Here is a 16854-nt window from a genome sequence, read left to right as displayed (position 1 = left end):
GAAGAGTATAAAGCACATACAGGTGTTGTAGAAGAATGGCAGGGGGGGGGGGGGGGATGACACTTTCCTTTAACTGTTAAGAGAACCACATTGTTCAGTAAAGTACTCAAAAAAACCGTGGCCTGCTCTGTAAGCTTATTATTGCTTCTTAATTCTTGTGTTAGCCGTATGTGTCTCCTGATCTGTTGTCTGCAACCAAATATTGGTTAATGTACTGTAGAGATAGCTGTATATGGCTGATTAACCACTAAAACATGATTTAACATGGAGAATATAATAGAAAAAGTTAAAAACAATTGTCAGTATGTGATTATAACAATTAAGTTGTACTTTATTTTTTGATAGGCATAATCTTGTGTGTAACACATGTTTGCAATTGGGATCTGTGTGTGTGTGTGTGTGTGTGTGTGTGTGTGTGTGTGTGTGTGTGTGTGTGTGTGTGTGAGAGAGAGAGAGAGAGAGAGAGAGAGAGAGAGAGAGAGAGAGAGTTAGTTTCCAGCTTGCAAAGTACACTGAATAATGTGTGCAGTTGCATTCTGAACTGGGCTTTCATTGGGTCACATCATTGCTATATGAATTCTCAACCATTCTTTATTGCCGTAGTATTGGGATTGTTTTTATGTGTATGCTTGTACTATATAATGAGAATTCAAATGTCTTTCTTTTTTGTTTATCAATCATTTCCAATTTTTAACTGCAGTTAAGGGATTTGCATGTATGAAATGTTACACATTCATTTTGCAGGTAAATTTGTTTTATTTATTTATTTTTAAGGCAACTACAAAACATATACACTTACCATGATGTAAATATGCATTAAGGTATCTCAGTGTTCTGTGAAACATCAGGGAAACATGATCGCCGCTGCAGTCACTAAAACATATCATTTCCTGTGCTTGGTGGTCCTTCCTGTTATTTGATAATACTTCTGACATTTGCATCCTTAAGTAAGAGGATTAGAGTTAATTATAATTTAGTCGTGCCATTATTGAAATAGATAATCCAATTCTCGTGTATTTACAAGGAAAATCTGATGTGGCAGCACCAGTGAGTGTTTTGGTTAGTGTGTTGCATAAAGAATCCTTTCTCATACACTGTGAAAGGAGAGTAGTTGTGTGTCTACAGATCAGATAACTTATTAAATAAACACTAGTGCCATTACTGACCAGAACTGTATTCAGACAACGTCCCATGAATTACGTGTCTGACTCTGGGTCATTTTCTTGCTTAATCCTGCTGAATTTAACTATAGTGTCATGCATTTATAATGCTCTTCATTAAAAGTAGTATCAAAATAATATCGTGGCCCAGATATGTGCTTCTTACATGCTTAAAGAAAATAGCCCACTATTTCATAGATGCACTAAACAGTGATTATTAAATATGTCACTTCAAAAATGGCAGTAAGCTCAGCTTTTATTAAGAATGAAAGCTTGTGTGGCATCTAAGAAACGCTCAAGGCAGATTGATGTACTTTTTCCTATAACTACTCAAAAATCTGATTAAATGTAAGAATTCTGTTATGTGGGAAGAAAAGCACTTGTTACTAAACTAGTTTGCCAATTTAAATACAGAAATGACACTCACTATCTTAATATTTCTTGTAATTTTCAATTATATTTTTGCTTGAAAACTTACTAGTTAAGCAGTGATTTTAAACACACTTTCTCTGAAGTTATAAAGAATTTAAAATTAAGACGTAAGACTATGGTCTTGAGGACAGATGCAGCATTCAACTTTGTTCTATGACCATCTTGCATGCAAATAATGCTTGGCTCAAAAGTAAATGACTTCACATTTCTGTAGTGATAATGAAATGAAGGGTGTGGGGTCTATAAAAGAGTGGAACTGCATGCAGCAGGTGACTAAAAGGATATCTTCTGTAAAAAGGAAGAATCTTTGTCTTTATATGTCAATGTGCACACTTTGTTAATTCACTACATTAAATTGTTACACTACTTGCTCCATTGAAACCAATTTACTAAATGTTCTTTTGAAGTTTTGTCTGTACAATTTTTGTATTCTAGGCTCCCTGCTCTTGGAGTCCAAGATTCAACCTGACACTGCATACCAAAAGCAGCAGGTAAGGGACTTATATTTTACTTCCTGTCTATTTGCTCTTGTGTGGTTTGGGGCTAAAATATTGTAAGGTAATTTTGTTCCCAAGTATGAGTGGAAAATATTAATAGAATCACAACATCTGAATTCATCATTTCTCTTTCTGTAGTTAGAATTGCTAATGATTGCAGTCTTGTATGACTGTATGCTTAACAAATTTGTTTTAAACAGGTACATCTAGCACAAGTGCTTTAAATAAGATTGTTATGGGTCATTGTTCAGAGCTGTTCATAATTCTTTTTCTTTCTGTTTTAGGATACACTTATTGTTTGGTCAGAAGGAGACAATTTTGACCTAGCTCTTAGTTTTCAGGAAAAGGCCGGCTGTGATGAAATTTGGGAAAAAATATGTCAGGTAAGTTATGATAGTTCCATACTCAATCATCAAATTTGTTTCCATTCCATATTATCTCCAGGTAACAACCTGTACCAACAAATATTTATAGAATTTTGTAAATGGACTAATGAATAAAATCTATGCCTCCTCAATCTCTGTTATTCTAGTGCTATTATAAGTCCACGGACACTTTTATTGGGCAGAACATCATACATCTAGCTAATGTTGAATGATTTATATGGCTAATCAGTCAGTCACTTGATGAAACACTTCATGGTTCTTAAAGATACGAGATGTCTGTTGATGCAGGTCAGATGGCAAACTTTTCTGACTTAGAATGGCATGATAGCCTCACTGTTTCAGGATATATGCCAACCATGTGAAAACAACTTGTCTGTGTCCCAAGATTTTCATAGACTTACTTACTTTACTTAGTTCCTGTCGTTCCCTCTGGAACATAGGGCCGCGATGAAATTCCTCCATCTGGTATGATTTCTAGCAAGTCTCTTCACTTCACTCCAGGTTTTCCCATCCTCTGCAGCTTCTCTCTCGATCGTCCTTTTCCAGGTCTGTTTGGGACAACAATGTTTTCTGACTCCTTGAGGGTTCCAGTCCAATGCCACCCTTCCAACAGCTTCATCTGGTTCCCTCAATGTATGCCCAATCCAGTTCCATTTTCTTTCCTTGATTTGTAAATTGATTGGTTGCTGATTTGTCTCCCTCTAAAGATCTTAATTTGTCATTGTACCTGGCCATCTCACATTTAAAACATGCTGGAGACAGTGGTTGTTAAAAAATTGGAGCTGTTTTTCGATGTAGTTTGTAACCTTCCAAGTTTCGCAACCATAAGACAGAACAGCCTTCACATTGCTATTGAAAAGCCAGAGTTTGGTCTTCTTTGAGGTGTTCCTATTTTTCCAAACAGGTTATAGTTGTACAAACGCACCATTTGTTTTGCGGATGCGACTACGGACATCGTCCTCAATGCCTCCTGTAGTTGTGACTGTACTTGAGATAGAGGAAGGATTGGACCTGTTCTGCGTTCTCTCCATTAATGGCCAGCTTAGTCATAATGCTCGAATTTATCCGCATTTCTTTAGTTCTGTGAACATTTAAGTTGAGGCCTGCAACTTCTGCCTCTCTCTGTAACCTGGCCAGTTTCTCCTTGATGTCTTGATATCATTGTGCCATTAATCAGATGTTGTCTGTGAAATCTAATTTTCGAGCCTGTCCCGCACCCCCCAATGCACAGCTCTCTTCCGTCACTCCCCATTACTCTCTTCATCATATGGTCCAACAACAAAAGAAATAGTGTTGGTGAAAGAATACATTCTTGTCGTACTCTGGAATTAACTTAGAAAGGCTCTGTTAATTCTCCATTATATAGTACTTGGCATTCATAGTCTTCATACATTTCCTTGATGGTGTTAATAATCTTCGTTGGAATGCCATATTTTGCAAGTGTATCCCACATGAATCTTCGATTGACAGAGACGAAAGCCTTTTCAGAGTCAATGAAGATAAGGTAGAGGGTGTGTTGCTACTCCGCACTTTGTTCCAGAATAATTCTGAGAGTATTGAAAAGGTCCACACAGCTTCGACGTTTTCTAAAACCCACCTGCTCTTTCCTCAGTTGTCCTCCACAGAATCCTTAATGCAGTTTAAAATGATCCTCAAAAGTACGTTACTCTGTACTGACAATTGAGTAATGCCCGCCAGTTGTTGCACTTAGTAACATCTCCTCCTTTTTTGGGTATTTTCATGATAATACCTCATTTCCAATCTGTTGGCAGTTTCTTCTCGAAGAGGATGTACAATAACTCGACAGTGGTGTCCAAGTCTGTTTTCAGCATCTCAGATGGTATACTATCTGGTCCTGGTGCCTTCCCAATCTTGATGTAGTTCAGCGCTATTCGAATTTCTGATTTCATGGTTGCATTTACACCAATGCTGGGTCTAGGATCGTTGTATTCCATTTGTTGTTGTTCTTCTACCTCACCACCAAGGTCTCTATTTAGAACTTTGTTAAAGTGTTCCTTCCACTTAAGTGATTGTTCTTCATGTGTAATTAGTATCTCCCCTTTCTTATTCCTTGCTGGTCAGTTCCTCTGGAAGCTTTTCTCAGAGAGCATCTTAGTGATATACAGTTCTTTCACAGCCTCCCTCCATGCTGCCTATTCTGCTCTGTCAGCCTGTTCATCTATACATCTTCTGTGGTCTCTTCTCACACTCCTTTTCACTTCCTTAACTGCAGCTCTATAATCAGCCTGTGCCTGTGCTTTTTGTTGCCTGGTCCTGCTCTGGTTTACTCTTCCCTTAGCCTCCTTTCTATGGGTGATCTTCCTCCAGGCATGTTCGGACATCCAATTTCTCCGCAGGCCATTTTTAAAGCCAAGTTGTCTCTCACTCACTTGCACAGAAGTATTCTTAACTTCTGTCAACATTTCCTCCATGTCCTTATCCTCGGTCGTCTCCAGTTCCAGCACCTGGAATCTATTCCGGAATTCCAGCTGGAACCCCTCGGCTATCTGTGGATCTTTCAGTTTACGTACATAGAATCTTCTATTCCTTGGCTCAAATTTCTTTCTGAAGATAACAATCTTCATTCGGAAACTGGCAGTAACAAGATGGTGGTCACTACTTGCGTCTGTTCCTCTTCTATTCTGCACATCTTCCAGGCTTCTCTTAAAGTTGCTGGATACTGTGATGTGATCGATTTGATTTTCTGTTATATGATCTGGGATACCCATGTTATCTTATGACATCTCCAGTGAGGAAGCAAGGTCCCTCCTATTACAAGGTCATGCACAGAAGTCACTAAATCTTTCCCCATTATCATTCATTTCACCCAAGCCATGTACCTCCATTATCTGTTCCAGCCCATCATTGTTATCTCCCACCTTGGCAGTTATGTCTCCCATTACAGTGAGTTTATCTTCCTTGCTCAGTTTCCTTACAGTCTCTCATAGTAGGTAATAGAACTACTCCTTTTTCTCAATCTCTGATGTCTGTGGAAGCATAGTATTGGATGAGCGCCACATTTCGGACCTTCATCTTAAATCTGGCTGTCATGATCCTACTGGACACAGGTCTCCATTCTAGAAGGCTCTTCTTTGCAGCAATAGCCCAACTCCATCCTGGTGTTCCTTTTCATTTTCACATCCTGAGTATAAAAACGTAATTCCATCTGAGGTCTGCATTTCATCAAAATCTGGCCACCTCACTTCACTCAGTCCCAGGATATAAAGCTTATAGTTATTCATTTCCCTGGTCACTTGTTTCAGCTTATTACTCTCCCTCAAAGTTCGTATATTCCAAAAGCCAATTTTCGTTTTCCTTTTCATGCCAAAGGTTGTCATCAATTTATCCATCTGGTTTTGTATTCTTATTTTGGTTTCAATAATCAGGTTATTTAAAAATGGCAGGTGATTGGTCCACTGCTTCCAATTGCCTTGATTGTGCTGCCACCTTATTGCCCAGGCACTGACGATTTACCAGATATTCGGCATATGGGCTTGGCATTTCCTCCACACCCCTATACGTGGTTTAACTGCCAGCATCAGTTAAGTGGGGGAAATGGAAAGGAAAAGAAAAAGGATGGGCTAAGGATAGGAGGCAGGTTTTTGTTTGGTCGATGCGGGACGCACTTTGTCTGGCTCCTCCCCTTTGACCTGTCCGGCATGGGTGACCCTGCTGGTAGCTATGCTACTTCCTGCATAGCTCTCCGGACAAGGATCTCATAGAACTTACTTCAGTTACAATGATGTCTCAGATTGTCTGCGTAAAAAAGTAATTAGGTTGTTGTTGCTGTTGTTGTTATTGTTAATGATGGTGGTGTCCATGTTCAAAGAAAAGTTCTGCGTGAAATTCTGATAGGTGAAATTTGATTTCAGTGGTGTAACTATCACTAAAGTCTTTGTGGTACTTATTTTGTTCATAGAACAGAGTTTTTCATGCAATTTACAAATTGGTACTGGATATATAACAGGGTGTACACATCCCAGGATAACCAAGAAAAACCCGGGAATCATTTTGTCTGGGAAAAACCCAGGAATTTTTCCTTGTTTTAGTTTTCAGTTAATTTTTTGTAATTTTGACCTGCAAGAACTGATACTCTAACAAAGAATTTTACCTTAGCCCTCTGCTGCAGAAATAAAACATAAATGAGAATAACACCATATTAAAATTTAAATTTGCAAAGAAGATATGTCATTTATAACAACAAAACACAGCGCACATACAAGCATATGCCAACAGCAAAATGTTTCAAAGGCTTTAGAACGAATACCACGAAAATATCTCGTAATAGTAAACTGCCTATGATAAGTGTGTTGTATTACATTTCTAAACACCCCCCCCCCCCCCCCCCCCCACACACACACACACACACACACACACACACACACACACACACACACACACAAGCGGCAGATCACAGCGATCTGTCGCATGGGCGACCGATCGCTTCGTAGATTGTGCGTGTGTGAGCAAATTGCAGCTATCAGTCACTGATCACTGGTCGCATGGAAACCCAGGCAGTCCAATGGATCTCATGCAATTTGTGCATGTAGTATGGCTGCCTGGCTGATTTAGCAGAGATGTGTGGCAATATGGCAGCAGCCTAGTTATCTATATGTGAAGCTTGATTGTGCAGTTTTGTTTCATTTCGCTTTTTCCGTGTTGAGTAAGGGATGTACATTAGAATTTAACGTTATCCTGGGACCATGATATACCCTTGAAAGTGAAGTAGATCCCGGAGTTGCCATTTACATTAAGAAGTAGTCAAAATACACCCTCCAGTTCTGCAGTGATTAGCATTTTTAAGCTTGTGCTATAGAAATAGAATTGATTGGAAATTCATGGTCGTGATACTGTGGACACCCTCTCATGATTTTGTGTTACTTATGAAATAATTATACACATTGCTTGAATTTTTACTTCTAAACAGAATGACATACGTACCTACAGTAATGTTAAGAGAACATTTAAATTTAAATGTTTAGAGCAAATTTATTACACAATTATACTCAAATCCCTTGCCATTTAATGTAAACTAACTCACCTTCGTACAATTTATAACAAGGGTTACAGTAATCAGTAGAGCTGCTGTTGACAACATCTCTACAGACATATCAAGTAAATTGTGGAAATACTTACAGTTAAATTATAAGACTAATGAATTAAAAGTAACTGAGGACTTATAAACGTAAAACAAATTGTATTGTCACACTAGAAAGATGTGCACGACCAATTTGGTGTCTGTGAAAAATGTAATATATTTTGTAAAGTAACTTACAGTTCCCAAGAAAAGTGTTGCATAACAAGTTTAATAAATTATAATTCTCATTTATTGTAAATATTATGTTTTGCAAGTATTTTTGGGGATGCGGAAATCAGCTACAACTGCTGTGAAAACTTGTATAGCAGAACTTCTTGACACAGTGAAGTTCACAATACTGTTTGAAATTGCTTGGCAAATTTTTTGCTTGTGGGGTGTCAAGACAAGCGAACAATTATAAGCAGTATTGCATTCAGTGGATTGCTGTGATCCGTTGCTTCTGTATGGGGCCCTTAACAGGTCACAGGAAATTATTGCAAATAGAAATTCTACTTTCGAAGTAAATTATCATTTACACAAGATGAATTGTATTACATGTGATGATGTGCAATGAATTTTTAAAATCGTATAGTTTTTAACTTTCATTCAAAACTTAACTCTTAGAGAACCAGCTGCATAGAAAAATTTCAAACCCAGAGTACCAGCCATTTATGCCATTATTTAAAATTTGACTGGCAAATTTGTGTTTGATATATCTTAAAGGGTAAACACATGCTAAAAAAAGACCAGTGTTATTTGTGAAAGCTTAGTTTTTCTTGTAGCTGTACTGCTTGTGTACCTGATGGTTATAATTAAACTTTCTCTATTTAACACTTTATAACACGAAAACTAATTGGCGGAAGAGTACCAAACTTGGTAGCATTAATATCAAGGACATAGGGAAGAGAAATAGTGCAGAATCAATTCAATTGAAACACTTTTAATGTGCTGCTATATTACATCATAACCATTACATACCGGTACCATTACTGCAACAAAAGGGGCTTAATATGGTGCCCATCAGTGCCCAGAAGAGTCTGAAAGTGCAGGATTGCATTTTGCACAGCAGAACAAAGCATGCCCGTAGGTGTGCTGGCTACCTCTCTTGATATGCTGTGCACCACATTAGCACATGTGTGAATGTTCGTTCCCCTGGTAAACCCTTTCCTTTAGGTAGCCCCACAACTAGAAATCACATGTATTGAGATGAGGTGATTGAGCTGGCCAAGCACTTGGAAACAGTCGGCTGATAATTCGATCATTTCCAAATGTGTTTCAGAGGAGCAGGTGAACTTCATGGGGCCCCATCTTGCATGAAAACCATTGAGTTTAGTGCGTGTCTCTCATGTAGGGCGGGTATGACATGCTGACGAAGCATATCACAGTAATGGTCAGTCACACTGCTTTGGCCCTTGAGCGCCAACCTGTCTAAGGGCCAATGGTGAACGTAGCCACGAAGCCACACCATATGGTGACATGTTCACCATACAAAGGAACTTCATGCAGATTGACTGGGGGTGAAGATCCCCACACTTAGCAATTCTGTGTGTTGACCTCACCCATCAGAGAGCAATGAACTTCGTCTGTCTATAGGATAGTCCAGAACCAGCCCTCGTCATCTTCAGTCCCTTGCGAGAAAGGGGAGAGTGAAGTCAACACGTTGTTTTGTGTCCTGTGGTGTAAGCTGCTGTACGGTATGGTTCTTGTACGGATACCACTTGAGAATGGTTCAAAGCACCTTCCGTACAATGGACCTTGGGATTGTTCAACTTTCATGACACAGTACACACACTGCCTGACGACCGGGAATTTTGTGCAGCATTGTCTGCCGTAGCAACAGCAATTACATCAACCACCTGTGGTGCAATCGGTCGTCAGCCTCTTCCCGGAGCGATGCCCAGTTCTCCAGTTGATTCGAACTACTTCATCATACTCCGCACAGCCAGCGATATTCTCGGAAGTGCAGCTGCAACATTACCGTAATTTTGATAATTGAGCTTCACCAATAATGCCCTGCTGCTTTCGTCCAAGTTCATGTTGACATGTCAGCAAGTGCACTGCGACTGGTCAGGTGTGTGTGACTATGAATCACAGTGACTGATTATGACACCTGGTGGCCATAGTTGGAACTGGGCGGTGGCATTGTGACACATGGAAATCATGCACCCCCTACTCTAGATATTAATGCTGCCAAGTTTGGTACTCGTATAGTGATTAGTTTCTGTCATAATGTGTTAAACAGGGAATGTTTAATTATAACCACACATTATTAATTTAGACTATCAGTTTTCTTATTTGTGTGTTCATGCCATTGGTGATTACAACACGTATCCTATGCTCTGAGTATCTGCTGTCATTGGCTGGCAAGATTCTGTAACATGAGATGTGATCGGCTGACAAAAGTGCATTGTAGTCTCGATTTCTCTGCTGCAGAAGCTATGTTGTTTTAATTGGTTGTTTTCATATTTATACTTCAATTCTATGAAAATAATGCAGTGTACCTGTTGCTGCGCATCAAAGATCATTCCGAAACACGTTTTTTGCTGGGTTTAATTTCCTATAGTGCCGGGATGTTCTGCACCAGTGTGTGAAACCTTTACCTTTCAAAGGATTGATAAGAATGGAGGTACACTGTCACTTGATGTGGAAAAAGTGTACTTTCACCTGGGAAACTGTATTTTTAACTGGGAAATCCAATGTATAGTGAGTGTGTGTGTGTGTGTGTGTGTGTGTGTGTGTGTGTGTGTGTGTGTGTGTTCCACTTATACACCCTGGATAACTTTAGTGACAATATTTGTGATAGATTTGTAACTAGTGGTGCACAATTGTATTCCTAACCAATGATGTGATTATGTCTCTTTCCCCTTCTTCTGTTTTGATGCCAGTAAACTATTTCGAGAATACCATATTGTTGATGTTTTGTTGTTATTGTCATCCGAAGACTGGTTTGATGCAGCTGCCCACTCTACTATGTCCTGTGCCGGCCTCTTCGTCTCTGCACAATCACTGCAACCTGTGAGGATGTGCTGAAAAGTAATGCCTCTGAATTTTTTGTGTGAAAACTCTTAAGACATTTTCAAAAACAAACATTGTTAACATTCTGCGTCTTTATTCTTCATGTCTACTTATTTGCAGCCCTCTGCCCTTAAAGGGCTCCGAATTTTAGCCTGTAACATGTTGGTGTGTAATATAATTGCTGATGCATGAGAAACAGTGTGCTGCAATTGAGTTTGGAATTTCAAGAGTTCATCCACACATGGAGCACATTCCCCTGCAGCATGACAATACCAGACCTTACACAGTTGAATGCCTTAGGTTTACTGTCATCAATCATCTCCATACAGTCCCAATTTGCCCCCATCCAATTTTCATTTGTTTCGAAAACTTAAAGGCACCTTCAAGGATGAAGTGATGCAAGCAGAGGGCTCTGTCAACAATATGAAACATTCTACAATTATGGTAAAAACAAACTGACTTCTCAATGGAAGAAATGTTTTCATTGTCAGGGTAACACTATTGAGGAATAAAATATGTAGACATAAAGAATAAGGTGTAGAATGCTAATAACATTTGTTTTATTTAAAAAGCATTAAGAGTTTTCACATAAATTCTGAGGCATTACATTTCAGTACACCCTCACACATGCATTTGAATGTTGTACTCAAGACTTTGTCTGCTTCCATAATTTTTACCCCACAAATTTCCCTCCATTAGCAAATTGATAATTCCTATTAGCACCCTCTCATGGACCTTAATAATTCTGAGGGAATGTTATTTGCACCAGCAGCTTTGTTTCAAATTACTACTTTCAGTGCGTTGTCGAATTATTGTTGCAGTATCATATCTCTCTATTCATATTCATCTGTATCCTCTTCCCTTTCTGCAGTTATTGTCTTCAAGTTTGATAATTGTGCAAGATGCTAGATAGAGGCCAAAGGCTGCTGTTCAATGTCAATCTGACAGGATACATCTTGTTAATTTGAGGATTTCATTTTGGTGCCAAGGATGCATGAAAATAATGTATTCAGATCTACAGCAATCACATGTTCATTGACTGCTGTGTAATAGTGTCCTCAGCTGCTTAATACAGTTTGCTTAAAGTTACATGTCCTTTACTGCGAGACGTGTATCCAGTGTCTCGGACATTTAGGCTAAAAATTACACAAATTGTAAAGGATTCTAAACTAAGGATTTAGGAATAATGAACCAATGGTTCTAAAGATATCATTCTGTAACTGATAACGTAATGTTTGTGGAAGACAGAGCTTTACTAGAAGAATTTACAAGTAGCAAAAAGAAGAAGTTGTTCTCCATCTATCTACCCCTCCTCTTCCGCAGTCAGCTCAATACCCTTTTCTTTGTTTGTTTTGCCACTTCCTTTCTGCTCCCCCCCCCCCCCCCCCCTCCATCTCTTATAATAGTCTTTTCTTTTCTTCGCCGGAACAGTGACTATTGCCAAGCTGATTCATGATTATTCTGTTTTGTATCTAGTAACAGTAGATGTGTACTTCATGCAGAGAGTATCCAATTTCCTTATAAGACTGCCATTTCTGGTACTTCCGTGTGATTGTCATGTAGGAGACAGCACCAGACGTGTTTTGAACTGCACCCCATTTCATTTGCAGAAATTTATACCTCTGTGTAACAATGGTAGAATCTCCTTTGCTATTGGAAACTGGTTATTGTACTGCACAATTTGTGAGATAGTAATTTTATAGTTATTATTACCTTAAGCATACATAAGACGAAAACAACTATGTCAGATGGTTTCAGATATACAACAAAATTTTTAATAATACCTTTATGTTACATGTTTCACATTTCAGTCTGTAACACACACAGTAACCACCAATACTACCTCTGAAGTAGTTCTTAATTTGTGACCTTGGTTTATCATGTTATGTGCCCATCAGCAAATTCTGTAGGGAATAAGTATGGTATTGTATCACATAGTATAGACTATGTTTTTATCATCAAACTCATAATTGGTTTTGCTAATTCCACATAAGCCAGAGGAAGAAATGATCCTACAGCCTCAAACAAAGAAAAATTCCAGTAGCAGCTGTGGTGGTTATTTTATTATTTCTTTCATACACTATGTAACAGTTGTGGCTCATAAATGTAAAGTTTCTGAATATCTGTTTACCTGTTACAGGTTCAGGGAAAAGATCCATCGGTTGACATTACTCAGGACATTGTTGAGGAATCCGAAGATGAACGTTTCGATGATATGTCAGATTCAGCACCTCCAATAGAGCTGCCTCCTTGTGAATTAAGTCGCTTAGAAGAAATTAATGAGGTAATGTTGTTGTATTATATAAAACAGTGGAAAATCAGGTACTGAAGATAAATATCTATGTGATTCTATAATGTTGCTCACCAAAGAGGCACAAAGCAGTTGGCAGATAAATAGAAAAAATAATAGTACTAATAATAACAATAGTAATAGTAATAATAATAATAATAATAATAATAATTGGTACAAGAAGCTCCATTAGCTGCATTTTTATATTTATTCCTGCTGTCAGTTTATATCTCATGCGTACCCAACCAATGTGTCTTGCCCTTGTCTCTTTGCCTAGTTGTTGTTCTGCTGCCTTCACCATATCATCACTGAACGGCATCCATTCATTGTATGTTATAGTCCTTTCCTCTATTTCAGTCAATAGTTTCTATGCTTCGTTTGAAACTACTGACAACTTTGTAATTTTATTTTATTTTAAAGCAGGTTCCACTAATTTCCTATTTTTCTGAAATTTCATCAATTTAATCTGTGTTTATGACCACTGAATTATGTTTGGAGTCCACATCTGTTCAGGACATGTTTTGGAATTCAGAATCTAGTTTCAAAACCATTATCTTTCATTTCTCTAATGCTCAAATATCAAGCAATGGAAAATTCAGGATGAAATGTAACAGTATTATGAAAAGGATAGCTGTTTTTCACCATATAGTGGAGATGCTGAGTCACAGATGGACACAACTTTCTGACATCCTTTTGTAGTGCCTGTCTGCGAGTTAGCATCTCCACTATACAATGAGTAGCAACTATTCTTTTCATAATGTTGCCTCAAATATCAAGACAAGATAAAATGAGTATGAGGACACACACACACACACACACACACACACACACACACACACACACACACACACGATGAAATGTGAGTATGGTTTCAAAAAGAAATGATTGATAAGAGATGAAGAGAAAGGCCATCACAAGAATTCTCAACACCAGAGTATCTTTTTTCAAACTGTGTTAAGATTATGTTCTGAATGAGCTGAAAATGAAATATGCTGTTACATTTTAGTCTTTCACTGGACAGAGGAAAGAGAACTTGTTAAAATAATTTATGCCTGCATAATGGCATAAGTAGCTGTGCAGAGAAATTTCTACTCATTTTTTTATATATCTTTCAATTGCTAACTGGTTTAGGCTTCTTCATTTTGAAAGAAATAAATGTATTGTGGGTGTATGCATGTATACCAGCTTTTCATTAAATTATTGTCATGTAATATCTTTGTCTAAATGGCAACAGCAGAAAGCTGTGGTTTCTACCTCAGCTTTTGGTCAAACTAAAATTTTTGTGACCTTGCCGAATATTCTCTAGTTTATTGGCCACCATCTTGTAAGACAGGAAGCAGTGTCACTATGATGCAAAAGAAAATACTTCCTAGTTCTGTGCTCACATAGATATGACACATTGTGCGGTCCAGATTTTTAGAGGAACAAATTGAACTATTTGAAAAGTAGTGCATCAGTGGTGACAGTTTAGCTGAACCACTTCAAAACTAGTTTGTAGTTGACCAGAAAGTTGACTCTGCCTAATTTTCACTTACATTTTCCTTATTCATTCTAATTTCATAGTGCAAAAGAATACCAGAAGATGTAGTAGAAAACTATAAATCAGGTACTATATTAGTAAACTCTGTAAGCACATATAATTTGTAAAATTCAGTGTCCCAAACAATGCAAACGCCTTTTGAAGGGAGTTGACGTTTAATTTGTTACTGCTAATGATGATGAAAATTACGAATGAACTTTGCAAGTACTACTTAAGTAGAAGCTGATGTCAACATGTACAAGGGCATTTACTTCTCAGTAAAAAGTAAAATCAGTTTTGCATGTTGGGCATCAGAACAGATGCATGGTGTACCAGCTGTGTTTGAAGTCGTAATGACACAAATTAAAAATTTTGCGATGTATTTCTGTAAACAGGATACAAAATGTAAATGGGATAGTAAGCGTGAAAGTAGCACAAAAATAATCTGCTGTTAAGAGTACTATACATGGTCTGTTTTGATAATAGAGATACATTTATGGGATGACAGAAATGGTTTTCCTGCGTAGTATTGCAAACACTTGTCAATTTCATATTGTGCACATATGCAGTAAATGCGTCTTCTCGATTTTAATTTAATAGATTAGCTCGATTTTAATTTAATAGATTAGTCATAATTTTCTGTTCCCATTTGCAGACAGAAAACACAAAAGAAATCATAAAACTCTTAGGTCAAGTGAAAGAAGAAATTATTCTGGCTATATGGGATTGTGTAACAAAGGGTTGTGTTGTTATGCTGATCTGATAGTTCCTAACTTCAGGTTCTGCAACAGTCAGTGTCAAATAATGTAAAGTAAAGTCCTTAATAATGTTTGCATGATCCAAGCTTTCTCCCTAAGTGCAATATGACGGACAATGCACACAACAGAAACCTGGAGGCATGTGGATGTTTCTCTGCTTGAAGCCTAGAGATGTCCATCTAGGTTGCAGAGAATTCACTAACAATTATTAAATTATTTTTGGTACAAATGCTATCACAGGGTGTATACGACCCGGGACATCCGGGAAAAACCCGGGAATTTTTTAGTCCGGGAGAAAACCAGGAAAAACCCGGGAATTTTTCGTTGTTTTAGTTACCAGTTAAATTTTTGTGATTTTTGACTGGTAAGAACCAATACTCTCACGAAGGATATTACTGTATCCCGCTTCTGCAGAATAATACTGCAGCAACAAAACATGAACGAGGAAAAAAAAAGCGAAAATAAAACTTAAGTCACAAAGGAAATGCGCCATATACAACAACAAAACACAGTGCTCTTACAAGTGTCTGCCAACCAAAGTGTGTCAAAGGCTTTAGGAAGAATATACAGTGCTTCCTAACAACAAATTGCCTCCGATGAGCGTGACGTGACTGCTGTTTACATTAGATTCATTTGAGCAGTTGCGGGCAGACTCTTGCGCATGCGCAGTTGAGTCGCGTATGAGTAGTACCTTCTCCAGCTTCTGGCTACAGATGAGTGGCTGGGTGCCACTATCTAAATTGCTCTGGTTCGGAAATATCGTAGATCCGGGGCTGACGCACAGAGCAGTCTGAGTTGTTGTGGGGAGGTGGGTAGTCTCCATTTGACCTGTGTTTACATTTAGTGATTTTGCTGTTTGCTCTTCGTTTATTGCTCTCACATTAAATGAAAACAAAATGGATTTCTGTGGCCGGGAGCTACCAAATGAATTAAAATACGTTCGCATAATTACGGAAGGCTAAAATATGTTGTTAGTTTCAGGTTTTATTTCCACCTTTCCGACAGTCAAGCATTAATCGCCCTGCAGAAGAATGAAGTTACTTTTGTTGCTTTGCTAAAGAGATTTGGCTTTTATTAATCTTTTGCGTTGAGACAGTCAATTTATTTGAAACAAAGTGTTTAATTTCACACTGTTGGCTAGTTTCAGCTGTTCACTGCATCTGAAGTGCATGTTTCCATATTCTAGCTCGTATGGCATTATGCCATAATAAAGAACCAAACATGAGATAATACGGTACTGGTACTCAAGAAAATTTACATCCGAATCTGGTCATACGATTGTGCACTTTAAGCCGAATTATGCATTTTAGTATGGTTCACGAGTTTTATGACATAATGCAAGATCTTTAATGTTTTACACGTACGAACATGCGGGCTTCCTGCGTCATCGTAGCTGCGCAGGCGCAGTGACGCCTGTTATCTGGCGCTCTCTGGCGACTGCTGAAACGAACCAATTTCTAGCAGGTCACGGGAAAATATTGCGAATGGTGGTTTGAAAAGTGTTACTTTGAAAGTAAATTTCCTTTTACGCAAGATGAACTATGTGTAAGAATGTACAATTAATTTCTTAAATCACAGAGCGTTTAACTCTCATTTAAAAATCAACTCTTTGAGGACGACAATCTTCAAGGATTTCGAGCCTAGATCAGACATTTACGTCGTTATTAAAAATTTTACTGGCACATTTGTGTGATGTATCTTTTAAGTGTAACACTCACGG

At 38.1% G+C, this 16854-nt stretch overlaps 1 protein-coding gene across 3 annotated transcripts in view; it reads left to right on the top strand.

Annotated features, from left to right (window-relative positions):
- Positions 1 to 16854, top strand: part of LOC124795420 (serine/threonine-protein phosphatase 4 regulatory subunit 3) — a 121521-nt gene that overhangs the window by 62154 nt on the left and 42513 nt on the right. For all 3 annotated transcript variants that reach the window (XM_047259445.1, XM_047259448.1, XM_047259447.1), the window contains exons 4-6: positions 2028 to 2083; positions 2374 to 2472; positions 12708 to 12851. In XM_047259445.1, coding sequence (XP_047115401.1) covers positions 2028 to 2083; positions 2374 to 2472; positions 12708 to 12851 — 299 coding nt within the window. The remainder of the gene's footprint in view (positions 1 to 2027; positions 2084 to 2373; positions 2473 to 12707; positions 12852 to 16854) is intronic.

This window comes from Schistocerca piceifrons, chromosome 4, assembly GCF_021461385.2.
Source record: "Schistocerca piceifrons isolate TAMUIC-IGC-003096 chromosome 4, iqSchPice1.1, whole genome shotgun sequence".
Taxonomy (NCBI): domain Eukaryota; kingdom Metazoa; phylum Arthropoda; class Insecta; order Orthoptera; family Acrididae; genus Schistocerca; species Schistocerca piceifrons.
The sequence above is the reverse complement of the archived record's forward strand: the minus strand, read 5'-3'. Positions and strand labels throughout refer to the sequence as shown.